This window comes from Bombus vosnesenskii, unplaced genomic scaffold (assembly GCF_011952255.1).
Source record: "Bombus vosnesenskii isolate JDL3184/JDL3185 unplaced genomic scaffold, Bvos_JDL3184-5_v1.1 scf7180000013299, whole genome shotgun sequence".
In the NCBI taxonomy this organism is placed as follows: Eukaryota; Metazoa; Arthropoda; class Insecta; order Hymenoptera; family Apidae; genus Bombus; species Bombus vosnesenskii.
In genome coordinates, this window is record NW_022882949.1 from 811,952 (window position 1) to 831,310 (window position 19,359).

The 19,359-nt window shown below is 31.6% G+C and overlaps 2 protein-coding genes and 1 pseudogene across 3 annotated transcripts in view; 2 read left to right on the plus strand and 1 right to left on the minus strand.

Moving 5' to 3' along the window:
- The first annotated feature begins 949 nt into the window (after positions 1-949).
- On the plus strand, positions 950-9,970 carry LOC117233741 (lysine-specific demethylase 4C-like). Of its 2 annotated transcripts, none has more exons than XM_033494301.1 (11): positions 950-1,064; positions 1,814-2,610; positions 2,705-2,910; positions 3,009-3,364; positions 3,540-5,926; positions 6,004-6,186; positions 6,538-6,837; positions 7,168-7,359; positions 7,438-7,551; positions 7,656-7,748; positions 7,939-9,970. In XM_033494301.1, exons 2-11 carry the CDS (start codon positions 1,834-1,836, stop codon positions 8,035-8,037), a joined length of 4,707 nt encoding a protein of 1,568 aa, XP_033350192.1. In that variant the 5' UTR covers positions 950-1,064; positions 1,814-1,833; the 3' UTR covers positions 8,038-9,970. The 2 variants fall into 2 exon arrangements, with proteins under 2 accessions (XP_033350192.1, XP_033350193.1); XM_033494302.1 differs by having other exon boundaries at positions 1,817-2,610.
- Positions 9,971-10,332: 362 nt separating this feature from the next.
- The window catches only part of LOC117233742 (ATP-binding cassette sub-family G member 1), a 35,556-nt gene continuing 26,529 nt past the window's right edge, over positions 10,333-19,359 (minus strand). The window contains exons 5-10 of the mRNA XM_033494303.1: positions 19,071-19,218; positions 15,959-16,198; positions 15,434-15,553; positions 14,690-14,950; positions 12,477-12,733; positions 10,333-12,012 (exon numbers count right to left, since the gene is read on the minus strand). Of these exons, the coding sequence (XP_033350194.1) occupies positions 11,674-12,012; positions 12,477-12,733; positions 14,690-14,950; positions 15,434-15,553; positions 15,959-16,198; positions 19,071-19,218 (1,365 nt within the window). The 3' untranslated portion in view covers positions 10,333-11,673. The remainder of the gene's footprint in view (positions 12,013-12,476; positions 12,734-14,689; positions 14,951-15,433; positions 15,554-15,958; positions 16,199-19,070; positions 19,219-19,359) is intronic.
- Positions 16,489-17,281, plus strand: LOC117233743 (annotated as a pseudogene).

The following is a 19,359-nucleotide window of genomic DNA, read 5'->3' on the forward strand; positions in this document are numbered from 1 at the left end:
GCCTTCGAGTAACGGAAAACCTGCTTTTCCCGTGTTTACAATGATGAGTCATAACCCTAAGGAACGTCTCGACTTGAAGAATGTACTGTATAAATTAAGGGCCTCGACAGGCGAAAAAGCAATTAATGGTTCCTTGGGATTATTGTTGTTCCTGTTGACCATCTTGGTCTTGTTTGAGTTACAGGACGTAACAATATTCTTTGTTTTATATTATTTTGTCAGAGCAATAGAATAGAATGGATAGTAATAGAATTTCGTAGTAGTAGAACAAAATGGATCAATAAAAGAATATAAAACAAAACATGTTATGTATTTATTATTTTCTTATAAAACTTTTTTTTTAATTTTTAACTTCTTAATAGGAGTGCGATTTACTAACATCAAAACATTTATTTAGATGAACGTATTTAAATTTATTCAGAACGTTTATTTTGTGTATCGATTAATGTTACATTAATGAAATTAATGAAATAAATTACATAAAATATAAACATATAAATGTATCTAAACATCTAAACACTATATACACATGTCAAAGATATGAAACAGAACTATAATTTTATTGTAAATGTACATAAAATTTGTAACTGTACATATTCAATAAATTGTGATAAACATTGAAAATTACCTTTTTTCTACTTCTACAATTATAAACATTAATAAAGCAATATGTTTTAATGAGATATTTCGTTTCCATTATTACAAAGTATAATACATTTATTAATTTCCAACATTTCTAACGCTGTCATTTATATCTATAATTTAAAAACATCCACAGAAAGAATAAATATATCGTTTTGAATGTATTTAATACAAAATTTGTGTGAAAATTTCGATAAAGCTTTACGTACGTGACAAAATGCAAAAATTCAAATTTCCCGCTTGGCGCGCATGCGCTGTTGTTCTAGCGTCCCAAACTTATAGAGCAGTGAATGCCATCTTTATTAGTTGCATGAGACGCGCGGGGCATAGCGGTTGATGTGTCAAATAGTGAAATCCACCACAATATTTGGATGAACATGGTGTTTATACAGAAAAGATGATTTTTAACGTCCAATTTTGATGTAAGTAGCACATCGTGTTTAACGACGCTGTAAAAAGATCGTACAACCTAGAAACACGTTGATTTGTGTCGGTCAATATACATATCTGCCAACACGAGATTTCGTGAACACAGCTATCCTTAGGTGAAAATCCCTTTTTAAGAATCAAACATATAATACAAATCATTAACATAAGTTACTTTTTGGTGTTTAATGATGTATCAATCCATTTCCTGAAAACTAACAGAAAGTCGTAGAGAAGTTATTTTAAGAAGAATTTCTTGACAATAGATACCATCCATTTTGTTTATGCATCTCCGGCACGTATCGTCTCAAAAATATAGTACTTCGTTTTTTACTTCCCGTTTTTGAATGTTGTTGTTTGCGAAAACATCAATGAACAGAAAAGATTCATAACATTTTCCCGTACTTGTAGTACTATGTTAGTCTGTTTTGTAAATGTTTGTTTATTGTTAAATAACCGGAACGTACGTCCCGAAACTGTGTTTTGGTTTTATGTTTATATGTCATGATTCTTACAGTTTTATTTATACAATACATTTATGATTCAGGTTTTTGCAAATTTCTGAATGAATTATTTGGAAGATTACATCATATATTTTGTCTATAATAATACATATTTATGAGTAGCCATAATACATTCGTATGTTTTAGTTTAATATTTAATACTAATATAAAAGCTTTAATTGAATCAACTAATTCGAAAAATGTCATAAAATATAAAAGATTCACATTTTTTTCCTTTTCAGTAGAATAAATTGAGGAAAAAATGGTTAGCAACAACTCACGGGGAACTCCCCGTATCCAGGTCTTTAGACCCACATACGAAGAGTTCAAAGATTTTACCAAGTATGTGGAATACATGGAAAGCAAAGGAGCTCATAAGGCTGGCTTAGCGAAAGTAATTCCACCGGTTGAGTGGATCCCAAGAAAAAAAGGCTATAACTTGGATGATATGGATCTCACAATTCCTGCACCAATTTGCCAGGTAGTAACTGGCAAACAAGGCCTTTATCAGCAAATTAACATACAGAAGAAATCAATGACTGTTAAAGAATATAGGAAATTGGCTAACTCTGAACGGTATAATACTCCTCGTCACTTTGATTACGAAGATTTAGAGAGGAAGTACTGGAAGAATATAACATATGTTGCACCTATATATGGGGCAGATGTATCTGGCTCGTTAACCGATCCAGATGTGAAAGAGTGGAATATTAATCATTTGGGAACAATACTTGATTATGTGAATAAAGATTATGGTATATCTATCGATGGTGTTAATACAGCATACTTGTATTTTGGGATGTGGAAAACTACGTTTGCCTGGCATACAGAGGATATGGATTTGTATTCGATAAATTATTTACATTTTGGAGCTCCAAAAACATGGTATGCTATACCACCAGAACATGGCAGACGATTAGAGAGACTAGCTAGTTTTTACTTCCCATCAAGTTATCAAAGTTGTCGGGCTTTTCTACGTCATAAAATGTCTCTCATTTCTCCTCAAATATTGAAGCAACATTCTATTCCATACAATAAAGTAAGTTTTAATTATTTATGTACCCTAAAAATTGTTTAGAATAGTTAGTATAGAGATAAAAATTAGACTTAACATCTTTCTTTTCATCTTTTAGATAACGCAAGAAGCTGGAGAAATTATGATCACTTTCCCTTATGGATACCATGCGGGTTTCAATCATGGATTCAACTGCGCTGAATCCACGAATTTCGCTGCACCACGATGGGTAGAATATGGTAAAAGGGCTATACAATGTACCTGTAGTAAAGATATGGTTAAGATATCTATGGACACATTCGTGAAACGTTTTCAACCAGAAAGGTAGGAACAAGTTTTTACAAAAAAAGTCAAGTAAAATCTATAGATTTTGCCATCTTTAAGAGAGATTAAGAAAATTAATTTGGTATGATATATTATAGGTATGAATTATGGTTACGCGGAGAAGATATAGGTCCTCATCCTGAAGATCCTAAACAAACAGCCGCACCTATGCCTTCTCAAATGGATCTTCTATGTAGTAATAGTAGCAATGGTCAATTACCACAAAGTTACTTGAACGCTGCTCCAAAAAATAAACGACACACTATACATAAAAAGAAGAATATAATGGCAACAAATCCGGATGTTGACATGGAAGAATTAGTAAACCGTTCTGATATTCCACCAGATGTGAAGAAAGTGTTACAAGATTTAGAATTGGAAGAAGCATATGATCAACCAGATGAACAACAGTTGGAAGTTTTAGAAGATATATGGCTGAAAGCAGGAGAAATGGGTAAAAGACCTATCCTATTTATTATGATCGAGTCTTTTGGTCTCAATATATGTTCATGTTTGTCTATTAAATTCTTATGTATATATAGAAAATATTGATTATTTTCTTTTAATCTATTTTAATTTTCTTCTGATCTCATCCTTTTACTTAATTTAATAAATAACTTCTTTGGTAGATGTAGATGAGGCTTCTGTATACGATGACGGTTACAATCGTAAAAAGAGTAGAAAAAGGAAGAAGAGAAATGCGGATAAAAATAAATCAAAGTCCAAGAAAGATTACAACAAAAGTATTACTAATGAAGTTACAGTAAAGACTGAAATAAAAGAGGAAGTAGACGAAAGCTATAACTTCTTGCCTCCTGCGGAGCAAAGTGCTCAATTAGAAAGCGACGTAGTTCCAGGTAGTTCTAACGTCATTATAACAAGTGACGATATCGTTGGAAGCATAAAAGTAGAAGAAGAATCTGACTTTTCGGACACCACTGATAAACCAGTGAAAAAGAAGAAAAAACATTCGAAGTGTGGAGAGCCAAAGAAGATTAAATCAAAGAACATAAATAAAACTAAACGTAAAAGTTTGAATGTGTCTATTTTCGATACCAACGAGCCTTTGGATGTGTCTGACGCCGACGTACAACGGAAACTTATGGCTATGCCAAGTCTTAATTTACACAAATCCTCAACAATTAATAAGGAAACCACTAACCATATATCAGGAACGACGACTTTTGCTGATAACGATACTAACATGAGTCCCATCAAAGAGAAGAATGTTATAAATATTACAAATAGCAGTCAAGTTGCAATTTCTACATATAGAGATACAAAAGAAATGGAGATTTTAGAAGATGATGTGGAACAGCAAGTAAATTTGTATGCGAAGAGTACAAAAAAAGATAGCATACTTACAATAAAGCCATCATTTTCTAAGCAAATTCCATTGAAGAATATTTCTTTGGATCAAGTGAAAGCTGCTAACAAAATTGACAAAGCTGTGGAATCTGAATTCATCAGTGGGGATACTCAAATCACTATACAAGAAACGAAACCTGGCATTTACACCAGCTGTAAAAGTGTAGGAACGATTATAAGTGAGAGGTCGATACTTAATTACTCGAAAAAAGACATCATAAAAGCTCCTAGGTTGAGTGTGCTGAAATCAGCATATAATATACCAGCGACCGAAGTATCTCCAAAGATTAGCACTGAGAAATCTATTGGAGCAGAGAGCGATACTCATGTATCACCCAAAAGCATAGTAATTTCACCAAAGAGTTGGCCTATCGCCAAATCACAAGAACCTAAACTCTCGGGACCAAGCATAATGTTTTTAAACACTAATTTCTCTAAGCCACCGATTTTACAGAAGGAAACATCTCAAGAAGTAGGGAACGGAACGAAACGCGTGAAAGTTTCAAAATCTGTAACTCCATGCGCTATTCAGATACCACGATTGGAAGGTATTTTTACTAAAAATACAATTTTGGCACAACCATTAGGAAAAAGATCTTCTACGGATACATCGAAGATGATAGCAACCAAATTTTGGCAACCGTCTACTAGTAATAACAGCGTGTTCTTCTTGAAGGATATAAGAGACGACAAGCAAGTTCCTTCAACAGTTACGAACGCAGAAATACCTGAAGTCTCTGTTTCGTCTTCCCCGTTAAATTTATCGGGCAACAATACATTCTTTTTGACCACAACTTCAAAATGCACAAACATTGCATTAAATTCTCAGCCCTCGATGATGATCGATTTTAACAAAAAATATTTACAGACCTCTACTTCCGTTCCAAGTACGGCTAGTTCCTTCGTGAAGATTATACCAAAATCGCAAGATCAGTTATTTATAAAAAAGCCAATTAATCAAAAGGAAGAAATCTGTAACAAGATCTTTAAGGGCACAGGTACGATCGTTAGCAATGTAAAGACCGTATCAACGCAGGTGGACAGTTCATTGGAAGTTATTAGCAAAAATATAAATATCACGACATTAGATACTGGTACACAGTACACTACAAATCATTCCAGCACGGACTTACAAGATTCTCAAAAATCAATTACTGTTTCACCCTCGCAACAGGAGGAACAATTTTCAAACGTAAAAGTAGTCGATGATCAACTGCAACCTCAGAATATAGAAAAGAGTTTGGAGAGTACCAATTCACTACCATTGAAGCAGTTAACGAGTTCGAGACGGAAATTAAAAGAAAAATTGAAGAAAGCAACCACTAGAAAAAAAGAATCCACTGAGATGAAAATGGTTGCAGCAACGTCGAATTTGGAGGAGTCAAATATAGTTGCGTGCTCTGTGGATCAATCACCTTTGGTGTCTCATCGTGTATCAATGGTACCAGGACATATATCGGACATGTTGTATCCTACCGTTCCAAATAATGATTTACTAAAAGCATTCAATGATTATTGGAGTGCTCAAATATCTCACTGTGCCATTTGCGCACCGTTTACCTCAAGTTGTAATGGACACGGCAGGTTAATGCCACCAGACTGGAAATATTGTAAGCCCACCGTTTTACCAGAGAGTTCACCGATATGGGTAAGTAGAGTTTCTCTTCATTTGACAATACAAATACCTAGAAGAAATATTATAGAAACGTTTTTTTTTTTTTTTAGGTATCTGCGAATATATTCGTTGCCAACTCAAAAGAACAAATGGTTGAACCGGAAAATGATAAGATTTTACGTTGTAGAGAGTGTCATGTCACGGTTCATGCCTCCTGTTATGGAATCACTGTATTACCTACAGATTTACGAAATTGGGCTTGCGATAAGTGCAAGGCTGGTAAAACACAAGTGGTGCGTATCTGTGGAATTTCCATTTTGTATAGGTAGACTATGGTTGCAGTCAACGATTTTTAATTAGTGTTCCATGCGGTGTCCATAGGTATGCCATGAATTTTTAAAACATGCAATGCCTTACTATTTGGCTAGAATCACTGACCTCATTTCCCTTAGATTGTCAAATAAAAAACTGACTAAAACAATAGCTGTCCGGCATGAATGCTCTGTCTTCAATCTGCAAATATATACCGCAAAATTTTAGTAATTAATTTATGTATGATAAAAAATGTTGAAAATCGCTGGGGATAACCATAGTCTTGTTTCTGTTCTTAACAAACTTTCTAATTACTTTTCACCATTACGTAGATGTGTTGTTTGTGTCCTATGCGGGGAGGAGCTCTTAAGCGAACCAGCGATGGTAATTGGGCACACATACTATGCGCTCTTTTATTACCTGGAGTCACTTTTAAGGATGCTATAAATAAGGACCCCATTAACGTATTGACTATCAAACCAGATAATGTTAAACAACAATGTTGTTATTGTGGGCAGAAGGATGGCGCATGTCTTAAATGTAGTCACTGTAGCAATCTGTTTCATCCGTCTTGTGGTCTCGTCTCTGGCGCTACGTTTACGATTCCCGTATACAATTCACCTGAACTTCAGGTATATACATCACAGAGAATAAGGGTATAATATATATAATATATAAACAATATACAGTAGAACTATATTTATTTGAATTTGTTGGGGGACAAATAATTTATATAATTAGAGTTCATATAATATGAGCTCATCAATTTTCCTCACGATCTATAATTTTTCGTTTACATAATAGAAGCTCACGTTTACATAAGTAAATTCAACTACCAAAAGTTCAGTTAATCGGTCATTACATAAAATTTCGTTCCAATAAATAGAGTTCTACTAGTATATATGTGTAAAAATCAAATATATGTGAAACTATGTTGAAATTATAACGGGGGTTATGTATAGGTAACGTGTGACGGACATGACGATGGAAAAGAAAAGATACCACCGCTTCGACAAGGAGAAACTGTTTGGGCAAAGCATCGAAATACACGATATTATAAGGCCAAAGTAGATTCCATACACGATACTTTATTTTATATGGTGACGTTCAATGATGACAGTTTCAGCGATGATTTATATCCATCGGATATTATGGTAAGTTCTTATTGTACACTCTAATTTCATTTTCTATATGAATTTTATCTTAAAGTAGAATTTTATTCTTCTTAACAGAATTACGATCCTGGAAATCCACCACAACAAGGAGCTGCAGTTGTTGTGAAGTGGACAGATGGCAACATGTATAATGGTATTTTCGAAGGTACAAATCACCGGATCATGTATACTGTAAGTAATTCATAATTCTAAAAAAAGTATTGTAATATTAATTTTTATTAGTAACATTTTTAAATCTTATCATTATATGATATTATTAACGTTTTTAATTTTAGGTAATTTTTGAGGATGGTTCCCAACTTCCATTGAAGCGAAATGACATATACAGCTTACAGGAAGATATGCCAAAAAGAGTTCGGTCACGTTTGGTGAGTTTAGTGACAAACTAATTTATTCCGCCGTGAATACTCTGGTAGGATTTTTAGAAATAGGATTCTTTTTTTATACGATTCACCTGACTTTTTTTTATTTCTGTCGTTTTATGTTTTATCTATAATTTTATTCCTTTATCACAAACTTATGTTGACTTTTTATTGTTTCGATTGATTTTTATTGAAGTCTGTTGCGACCGAAATGAAGCACCGGTATCATCTGTATGGCACGGAGGATGAATCGGAGGCGCAAAGAAAGGTGAAACAGTCGAAACATTGTGATTAGAACGAAAAATTATATACGATTCGTTGTAAATAATCAATAGAGACAAATAATCAATTTATTGTACATACCATATATGAAACAATTGTACCTAATCATTTGGTCTTTTCTAAACGTATACGTTGTTAAGAACAGACCAAATTTGATAAATTTTTACTTTTCTTCATTTTCGTCTCGTTATCTCATTTCTCTTCGTTTTATTCTTTCTTTCTGTTTCGTTTCACTGTTTTTTTAATGTCTCCCTTATTTTTAAGTATGCCATAGTTTATTGATTGGATTCGTTGTAATAAAGATTAATAAATTATACTCCAATATTGTCGAATGAAAAAGAAGTTCAATATTGATGTTACAATATCTCTTCGAGAAAAGAAAGATATTAAGGAAACCACAGTGTTACAAATTACACCTCCCTTCGACACGTTTCATTCATTCATGGCTATAATTAAAGCAGCTTCGTTTTTAACTATTTATCACGTAACTAGTATAACTAACTAGTAACGAACTAATACAAATTCAGAATTTGTTACGCAAAATGAAAAGAAAGCATAGTGTTTTTCTTGTTCTCTTGTATTTACACGCAGTTAGAATGATTTATTGTATTCGACAGATTATTAAAGACAGGATGATGTCATTCAGCGAATTCTTAAGGATTAAAGAAGAAATAATAAATTTTATGCTATATACTTCTGTATATATTTGCAGAATATGAATAGGATTGAAAAGTTTTTAAGCGGCGAGTCTCGTATAAAATCTCGTAATTGAAAAAGAATTTTTTACTTTGTTTTATGGATAGAAGTAATCGAAAATTGAATATTTCAGAGATTTGCATTGCATATATCTTGGTAAAGATCATGTTAAATTGTAATGCGTCACTAAATGCGTGTGTAGAACTGTATGTGAAGGCGTTCATTATAATAAACCACTGTTAGAAGGGTTCAGTAGTTATTTGCGAATATATGTTTAATGTATGGTTCCTTTTGTATTTTGTCATGTCATATTTATTCTGTAAAATTTTTATAAATAACAAATGTGTATGATATATGATATATAAATTATCATACTGAAAAATATAACAAATTATCCCTAAAAATTCAGTGTGCGATGTATTTCCTTAAAGTACAATTTTTACATAAGATGTTTACAAATACATAATCCTTGATTCATTCACGTTATAGAAATTAATAATGTATTTCTGTTGATTACAGAAATGTTTAGCGAATTAAAAATATAACTAAAAATTTTTTAAATTTTTCTGTGACGACTATTGATCCCTTTAACGTGGCAAGTCATGTTAATTATCTTTTTTGCTTTAGAAGAGTATCATTAATAAATCACAGTACTTGATTGTGTGTGTTCATTATAAGATTGTTCAATAAACATTTATAACACGGAAGAGTGTATTATCGCCATGAAAATCTATTCTTATTTTTTATTCACGTTAAAAGCATGCTATCGATACTCTTGCATCGTTTTAGTATGGTTTCTTATGACGGTATGTTTTTTTTATGTTTTTCTTGTATGTTTTGTTTGATTGTATCATGTTCTTAATATAGTGAACACTACACACAACAGTAATCGTAAGATATATCTGTATGTATATTTGTAGAAGAAATTTGTTATGGAGTTGTTGGTATTCATATGATCTCTTGAAATTCGTTTCCTGTAGAGATTTCATTTAACTCTGAAAACAAAGATATGTGCGTGCGCCTGCGTGAGACGAGCTATAGTTTTGTCTTAAACTTACGTAATTTATGCGAAAGGAAATCATCACTTTTCCCCTGATCACTTTATGATATCAATTAAGATAGATTAGGGGAAATGTATTAGTGTTTTATCTGTATATGATATTAATGCAAGAAAAAAAATTAATAATGTATCCGAGTATAGAAACAGATTGGATACACAACGTAAAATAAAAACTAAATATATAAAATAACCCTTTTTCTTTCTACATCACTATTAGTTTTTCTTTTTAACATAAAAAAAATGCAGATTTCGATTGTAACATTTTGTTTAATTCTGTTTATCTCCACTTGCTATGAGGAAAAGTTCAGACATTTTTTTATTGTAATGTAATTGTAAATAAGTAAGATAAGTATTGTTGTAGAAGTTAATGAATAGTAGACAGAACCTATTCATAAACAGTTTTATTTCTTATTGTATAATATCATATATAAATTAATAACTTATCCTTCCGCAAGTAAAGATATTTATACAAATAATAAATACAGTATAGGAGTGTTGAAATAGTGAAAAATATAATTGAAACTTCCGATTTCAATATTGATACAGATCAAATATTTTGTAATAGGAATATATTTTTCAATAAACATCTAAAATTGTCACGGTTTATTCTTACGAATTAATTCTAGATTTTTAATTTACATAAAATTACATTTACACACTGCTATTTATGTAAAGTTATGGAAATGTCTAACAAATATATCACAGAGAATAGTTACATCTGTTATAATAAAAATAGAAAAAAAGACGTGACGTTTTCTGAGGAATTAATCCAACAATTTTTCTAGTCCGCTGTAAGCAAAATAAGCACACGATAACTTTTTGAAACCATCGCCTACTGACTGGAAAATGATATAAACAATGCCCTGATCTTAATATTATAATTTCTATAATGTCATATACTTTTAGTATAACCAAGTGCTTAATTTTTGTTAATGTTCCAATATCACTTTCAATGTTTTAAATTGATAACTTGCTTGATTCTCGATTAATTTTTCAAATTAATCGTATCGTAAACAGTGCAATAATTACACCTAACATAGACCGTCGATTTTATTTTTAATCGTAGCATATAAGTAGTATATTGAATGATTTAATATACTATCATCAATAGATCTCGAGTTTTTATGCAAATTTATACTTTTATGAATACAAGAAATAAAATCTAATATAATTTATTTCATCAACTGAAGATTACGATGAGTACTATATTTTAAATATTTATGTATTTTTGTATATTATGTATACATTTCGCATTTTTAAGTTCTGTATGAACGCATAAAAATCTGCAATCTAATTATCAATACCATTAGACTATCAATAACATTGTAATATATGAAAACGTGATAAAAAAATAGAATTTTTTTCTTAGCTATTATGTGCATCCTACATTACATTTATGTAACTCTTAAAGGTATTCGAGACTACAGTACATTTTAAAGCTTTCGTGACTCATTTCCTACGAAAGTCTCTGATATAAGAGATCCGATAAAAAAGACGTACAATAAGGTAATAATCCCGGCAATCACGGAGTAATGTGATAATTATTGAATAACGTGTAGCGATACATCTATATTCAGAAACTCTACTTGCTAATAGTACGATTAAGTTCATACATTGCCATCGACAACTAATCCATAATTTTTACACGTTTTCAAATGTTAAGATATCAACACAATTTTTGTACAATTCATAAGTACAGTACAAAAGAATTTACTTCATAAACGTTTAATAGATAATTTCTATAGTTCTTGATACAAAAAATTCAACGTTTTTCGATCCGTTCCTACAAGGCCTTGAAGGAAGTCTTTCAGCGCTATCTTCTATGGTAAAGAAGATCGCATATAATTGGCTGATAACGATATTGAAATATCAAAGATAGAAAATAAGTAGTTCTTATCTTCTGTTAAGCTTGCACCAGAGAGCACTGGCAGTTAATAAATGCATTAAGACGCCGATACCAATAATTAAAATGAGATTGTTCGCGACGCTTATGTTGACTATCTCCATTTCTTTAAGGAATTGTGTTGGTTTCTTATAATGACAATAGAAGTCGTCACATTTCAAGTCCATCCGATCGAAACCGTAGACAGTGTGTAACAGGCTGTGGAAACTAGCGCGAAAGTATGATATATGAAACATCCATCGGAACATCTGTGGCGTATCCATGTATCGAATACAGAACCCGAATACGGAAAATAACACTGCAATTATGGGTCCTGCGAATACCGCGATCTAGGAACAGAAAAAGATTGAATATTAAAATCCTCTTTTTAAAAAGAATACCTCTTATATCTTTTACTTTGGTTTTCAGAAATATTGAGAAATTTGCATAATAAAACGATGCATAAGCTATCAATAAAGATTTCCCTTTCTCTTAATATTTATTCAACAATAGCACTCTTAAATATTTCAAGATATTATTGTAAAGATTAATATTGCGTAACGAATTAATCAAACTCAATACATCGTAAATTTTAGGAACTATATTTTAACAAGCTTTGAAAAATCGATAGTCTAGATTTTGCGCATCTATGTTCGCATAACATCCATATATTTTTATTCCTCATGGATTATTTATGTGTAATGTAGTTCCAAACAAAAGACATTAGCACAATCAATTAAATATTTTGGAACATCTTATATGGCTATTGTCATATTATTAAAATATTTCATATGGCCGCTATAATAATACACACCTTCACTGGCGTGGTCGCGCCAATAAAGAAACCCCATGCTTGAGCTGTTAAACTAGCGGCTATGCTGACAACCATGAAAGAAATTATGCGAGGAGTTTCTATGGGTTGTCCTGTTAACCAGTAACTCACAGTTAAATAGGTCGCTGCACAAGCTGCTTGAAACGGTATTTCGACGAGCAGTAGACTGATATAGTACGGTGCTAGCCCATACCACCGATTAAAGTGTTCCCTGCTGAGTATCCGCATTTCTTGTGGAACTAAAAGTAATTCAAACACTATAAATTCATATCATATTTTGAGTACATATATGCAAGTCTTAAATACAAATTGAAATTATAATTACTTTGATTATATTTTTTACAAACGCAATTAAAAAAATTGGATCTATGCAGAGATTTGTTTCACATGCTAGATATTATAACGAGTATTCTAGTTTGTGTAATTTTGTACATTATGTACATGTTATGATGTTATATTTTATGTATGATACTTGTTATGATTATTCTAAATTGAATTAGTCTCTAATCAAGATTGAAACAAAATAGTCTTTGAACCTCAAAATTCAAATCAGAGAACAATTTATTTTGATGCTTTTATTGCATCGTTTTTGGATATTTTTTTATCGTTATAGAGATTATAGTAGTTTAGATCGAATCTATTGAAACGCTTTCTAAAAAAAAGGCAAAGAAAAAATAAGCGAAGAAGAAGGAAGCATATAAATTGAATAGACTAGGGCAATGGCAACCATTTATGGCTACAATTTAAATAAGCAAGAATATAGTATATGTAGGTAAAACAGGAGTGTCGACACGACCGGGTAACTTCACAAGCAAAAAAGATACATATAGCCGATGGGAGTGAATGGCCACTAGAGATACTGTTAACTCTCCTGTGCATTACGACTTGCGACTTAGCCTAAGATATGATCATACACCATGCTTCCTTGACCTACATTTCCACTATTAATGGCGCGAAATTATAGCAATGTAAAGGAAGGATCAAACCGTGAAAACTGAACTGCGCTATTCCTTCTTCTTCGTTACTATGTAACTCCCTTTTAATAATTATTTAACCCTTTGCACTCTGAATTTTATTTCAATTTCGTTACCAGCAGCTCCCAACGCTTTTAAGTGTTTTATTTGAAATTTATTTTAACTAAAAAATAAGACAATTTAAATAAATAAAGGAAGAAACAAATTCACTTAATAGCAGTTTTATTTACACTATTGTTGTATTTTGTAATTTTTAAGTGTATGATATATCTTGAAACAATTTCCAGGATGCAATCCTACTTTTCTTTCGCACGTTTCACAAAAAAAGGTGGGACTGAAAGAATGTCGAGTGGGACTCGACAAAGGAACTCCTGAGATAAAAACTGATGTAGAGTCACATTCGACATAGAAGTGCAAAGGGTTAATATTATTATATTATTTAGTAATCTAATAATATATTTAACAATAATTAAATTATACTCTCTCGTTCATAACTGAAATGTTAATAGATAATTCTTAATAAGTAGCTGAGTTAAATATAATTTTTAAATTCTCCAAAAAGTCATAGTTAATATTAGGAAAAAATTGAGTAATTTCAGAATTTGGTTCCTCTAAATATTTTGGTTAATGAGAAAGGTGAAGTTCCAATTTTATAAAGTTCGGTTATACATACTATACTAATCTTCCAAGAAAAGAACGATTAGTATTAAATTTTTTACGATGTCGGCGTTCATAAAGTATATCGCCTAACCGTTAAATATGCAGAGGGCAAGTTTAAAAAAAACCTGTTATATATATGGAAATGAAATTACAGGTACTTTGAGAAAAAGGAAAGAAACAAAGTACTTAATATATACAAATTAGTATAGCTATTGATCATTGATTTAAAAAAAAAAGAAATACAGAGAAACGGCTCTTGAGAAAGAGATTGGTAAGTAGTTTAGGGGAGAAAGTTTCCTAGTTCTTAATCCCACTATTATATTATACATATATGTGTATACATTTTAGTGTATCATGTACTTACTTAGTATAAATTTTATAAGTAAAATGTTCATATGCAAATTCATATGTTTATGCACAACTGAAGAAATTTGACTTTAGGACTGAAACCCAGGCTTTATTTCAGTAAAAAGAATGAAACACTTAAAGCTTCTCTGTCAAATTTAAGATTTTAATAATAATAAAAGTTTAGGATAGTAATTCAATGTAGTGAATACTCACAGGCAAGTGTGACGGCCATTTTACCCGTGTAAACGAGTAGTAGTAACGATCCATACAGGTAAACGTAATTAGCAAGGACACCGTTCGCTCTGTAACCGCTTCCCATGTACAGATAGCCGAAGATTATTCCAATTAACAGGTGACACAACAATCGTACTACCAATAATGTGTAGTCTCTTTTGAGGCAAAGTAATTGTCTCTTATAAAGTAGGTAACATTGTGCGATGAATCCTGCAGGTGTTGGTGGTTCATTTGCGCTTTCTATGTTAACAAAACGAAGTAATAACGTAATAAATCGGCGGGGCTGTAAAATTAAACGAATTATGGGGTTACGAATGGACATTGATTAAGGACCAAACAATACGTAGTTTATCATAATATTATAAATATTATAATTCAATTTCTTGTGATTCTAATGTTATAAATATTTAAATAATTCCATACTATTATAGAATCTAGGTTTCTTGGAAGAAATATATATCGATGAAAAACTATCACACGAATTTTTAGAATTCTCTTTCATAGCCACAATGTAAAGAAAAAAGAATTAGATATGTAATGTAAATTGACTGAAAAGTACTTAAACACAATATTGTGTTAACCCAGTGTTTGCTCTGAGTGAGTTAACTTTCATACATATGTACAGTTATAGTAGAAGAAACTTCATAGATATGTACAGTTATAGTAAGTGGAAAATATGAGAATATAAAAAGATATAGGTGAGTAAGGAGATGTTACAACTACCTTCTAACTGTGATTTCATCGCGTAAGTAACGGCCTTATTGTCATCTTTAGACACTGTTTCCACAGCAGCTGCTAATTTGTCCACAGTAACACCGTAATCTCCGATCGCTACTTCTAAGACTGTAACAATAAACGTGTGCACAGTTGTATTACAATTTTATTATCATTGTAAAATTGTGAATGAATAACGTCTATTCAAGGCCAATAGGATTCTCAGTGCATATATTATCAGAATTCATTATGTAAAATATTAGAAATATTACAGAAATAACAGATAAATATTATTTAAAAAGGTGAAAAATAAAGTAAATAATAAAATATCAAAATTGTAAAAAGAGAAATAAACACGATAATAAAATCAATAATTAATAAAAATGAGGTCCATAATGCCATCTTTTGATATATGTAGTTTTACAATGCAGTGATAGATTTTTCTTTGATGACCTTGAACAGAGTGCACATTTCATACAGCGTGGTTCGACTGTAAACATGAAAATGACCCGAAAGGAATGTCGCTGTACGTACGAAAGTCAGCTGGGTTGTGGTAAGGCGGGCAATCAATACCGATCGAGGACATATGAGGCAACAGAGATTTAACCGACCCCCTATATATGCAATATCCACCGGCAACCGCGTAAATGGCATCAAACATCTCTAAGAGCAACGCACTTGGTTGGTGTATCGTGCATATTATCGTACGCCTTTCTATTTTAGCAAGACGCTTCAGCAACGCGACGCACTGGCTGCACGAAGACGAATCCAAACCTAAAATTACAAAAAAAACTTATGAATTTTTTTTAGGATTTCAAGATTTTTAAAAATTTAAGGATTATTTGTATAAAATCTTTAAATAATTTTTATGTTATAAGTAGACTGCTAACGTTTGTGCAATTTTATATCTTTGTGAGAAAATGGAAATGGGGAGAGCAAGAATTAGAAGAGGTGGACTAGATAAGATACCTAGGGTATATACTACAGAAAAACGGCAATGATAAGAAGCACATACAAGACAGGAAAAAGAGAGCAATAAGGATAAGAAACAGGATAAAGAGAGAACAATAGCAATGAAGAAAACATGCAGCGTGGGAGAAAGAATATTCAAATAGGACTACAAAAGGAGAATGAAGAAGTTTGGAGCACTGGTAGAGAGTGTGGTGTTGTTTGGAGCAGAGGTATGGGGCTGGAACATGCAAGAAAGACTGGATAGAGGTACAAAGGAGATATGCGAAATGGATATTAGGCTTAGATATGACAACACCAAATTATATATTGATGGAAGAATGCAAGATAATAGAAATAAAAGAAAAAGCATTAAAAAGAGCAGCAAGGTATGAAGAGAAAGCCCTAGAATCAAAAATGGAATTAGTAAAGAAGTGTATAAAGGAAAGAGAGAGAAACTGGAGAAATGGCCATGAAGAGAAAAGAGCAAGAAAGAGAAAGAAGGAACTAGAAGAGGTGAGAAAGGGAGGGACGCAGATAGAAGCAGGAGAGGAGCAAGAAAGGATGACAGCAGACCAAATTATAGAAGAAAAAAGAAAGAGAGGAGCAGAAGAGAGGGGGGAAAAGGATAAGGGAATCCAAATATAATATATGCCACAGAAATATAGCCAAAGAAAAATTACCAAAGTACTTAGAAGGGAGGATGAAGTGGAAGGACAGAATACTGGCAAGATTCAGATGTGGAAACGAGACCAAAGCAAGGAATACTGGAAAGAAGAGGGAGAAAAAAGATGCAGACTATGTAGAAGGAAAGAAGAAGATCTGAGACATGTAATAGAAGAATGTGAAATAACGCGAGGACCAAAGGACATAGGAAAAACGCTAAATGAGACTGTAGAAGGTTTAACAGAACTGAAGGCAATAATAGAGAAGAGAAGGGGAAACGACAGGAAGGATGCACGGCAAGGAGGCTACAGACCAAAGTTGCAATAGTTTTTAGTCATTAGTTGCTAATTTGTAGTTTCTAGTTTTAGTTTTTAGAGATAGAATAATTAAGGGAGTGCAATAGAATAGAATGGAAAAGAGGGGGGGGGGGTAGACATATAAGAAGAGAAATAAATATAAGAGATGTAAAACCAAAAGTTCGTCCAAAGCCGAAAGGCACGGACTAAACAATAATAAATAAATAATATATCTTTGTGAGTACAACTTGGGAAATACAGTACTTTGAATACATCCATAAATTAATAAATAAAATATAATATATATATTATATATAACATAAACATGTGCATTGTCTACTGATAAAAATTGTAAAACTAATTGAAATGCTGAAGATATAAGTATTAAGAATAATGATTCCTGAAACATGTTACGTATCTGTCTTCTTTCATAATTCAGTATTAAAACACTAGGACTTAAAGATAATTTGAGATTTCAAATTATCGTTGTGTATAGACTGCGGATATTTATGCAGTTTTGTGTTTTTATGATCATAACTAAAAAAAATAGAATTTACATAGAGATTTGTTCCATCCATTGTATATAACTATAACGAATATTCTATTTTGTATATTTTATATATTTTCGTATACACATTCTGTGTATTTTTATATATTTATATGCATAGTTGCATAAATCCGAAATCTAGTTATGTATATTATGGATTATTATTATAACATCTAAATAATTATGTTCAATAAAAGTTAGTATGTCACTAATATGTTGTCAAGACATCGCTAAATTATAAAAATAATTTTTACATGTTTCTAAGATACATGAACTGGCGATACCCGGAAATGCTGTTGTGCTTTGTAACATGCATCAGCGGCAATGATGCAACTAAACTGAAATTAGTCATTACAAAATGCTGCACCGCCTACTCCGATAGGAGATTTTTATATTTTGTATCCACAACATAAAAGATCTATCATACTATTGCACAATATATATATACAAATTATTAGTTTACTTATACTTTCTATAATTAAAGTTACTCAACTTTTTAATCTATATTTCTTTATTAGAATTATCTTAAAACTAACAATTGATATATCAATATTTATGTAGAATTAGAATAGAATGATGGATGAGAATCGTGTATAGTAAATTGTATTTGTTATTGCAAAGCGTCTGTATCGCACCAGTAAAGACCTTGTAGGATGAAACGTTCCAAGCATTCTATGATACGACCTATAATGGATTCAACTAGTAGCAATTGACTATCAGTGTTGTCTCAAACAAACACGTTCGTCGTTACCGGTTTTTTTCTATCGTAAATTTGCCATGTGCGACTGATATTAAATCCATTAAAACAACGCAAATTCGAATCTATAGTTAAAGATCCATTAAAAAGCTATTGATAGATAAAGATGTTTGGTTACATAAAGAAACTTCGATTAAACAATATTGTTCTTAATATCATATTTTGTAAACTTCTGTAATTTTAAATTAGAAATTTTTATGCAATTAATATTAAAAGTTTTTCGAAATTCTTGTAATACACGATGATGTAGAATTAAGAAATTGTAAAATAAATTTATATGTGTCTAGTTCCAATTTATTTCTTAATAGCACCATTCTTCTTTCATATCTATAACCATAATCTTGATAGCATTACGTAAAAAGCAAAATTCGAAAAACATCTTAAACGCAACGTCTAGTGCTTAGTGTCCGTACAGGAGTATTTCGTAATTACCGGTTGTTGGTTCGTCGAGGAATAATACTGAAGGATTACTTAAAAGCTCCAGAGCGACGTCAAGTCGCTTTTTCTGTCCGCCGGACAACTTTCCACAAAGGGTGTCATAGCAATGGCTTAATCCTAACATTTCTAAGAGTTCCAAAACCTGATAACAAAAAATACATTACCCTTTATTAAATGTATTATCGTCATATTAATCCACATTGCATAAATTGAATTTAATATTAAATTAGATATTTTTATATCATTAATTCTTTCAACTACTTGAAAATTTTTTCAGATTTTT

What these genes read in the sequence shown, in the direction of transcription:
- LOC117233741 (XM_033494301.1), top strand. Translation starts at nt 1,834, where the DNA reads ATGGTTAGCAACAACTCACGGGGAACTCCCCGTATCCAGGTCTTTAGA. An exon ending in GCTGAAAGCAGGAGAAATGG is followed by an intron (nt 3,365 to 3,539) that starts GTAAAAGACCTA and finishes CTTCTTTGGTAG; the next exon opens with ATGTAGATGAGGCTTCTGTA. An exon ending in TATATCCATCGGATATTATG is followed by an intron (nt 7,360 to 7,437) that starts GTAAGTTCTTAT and finishes TCTTCTTAACAG; the next exon opens with AATTACGATCCTGGAAATCC.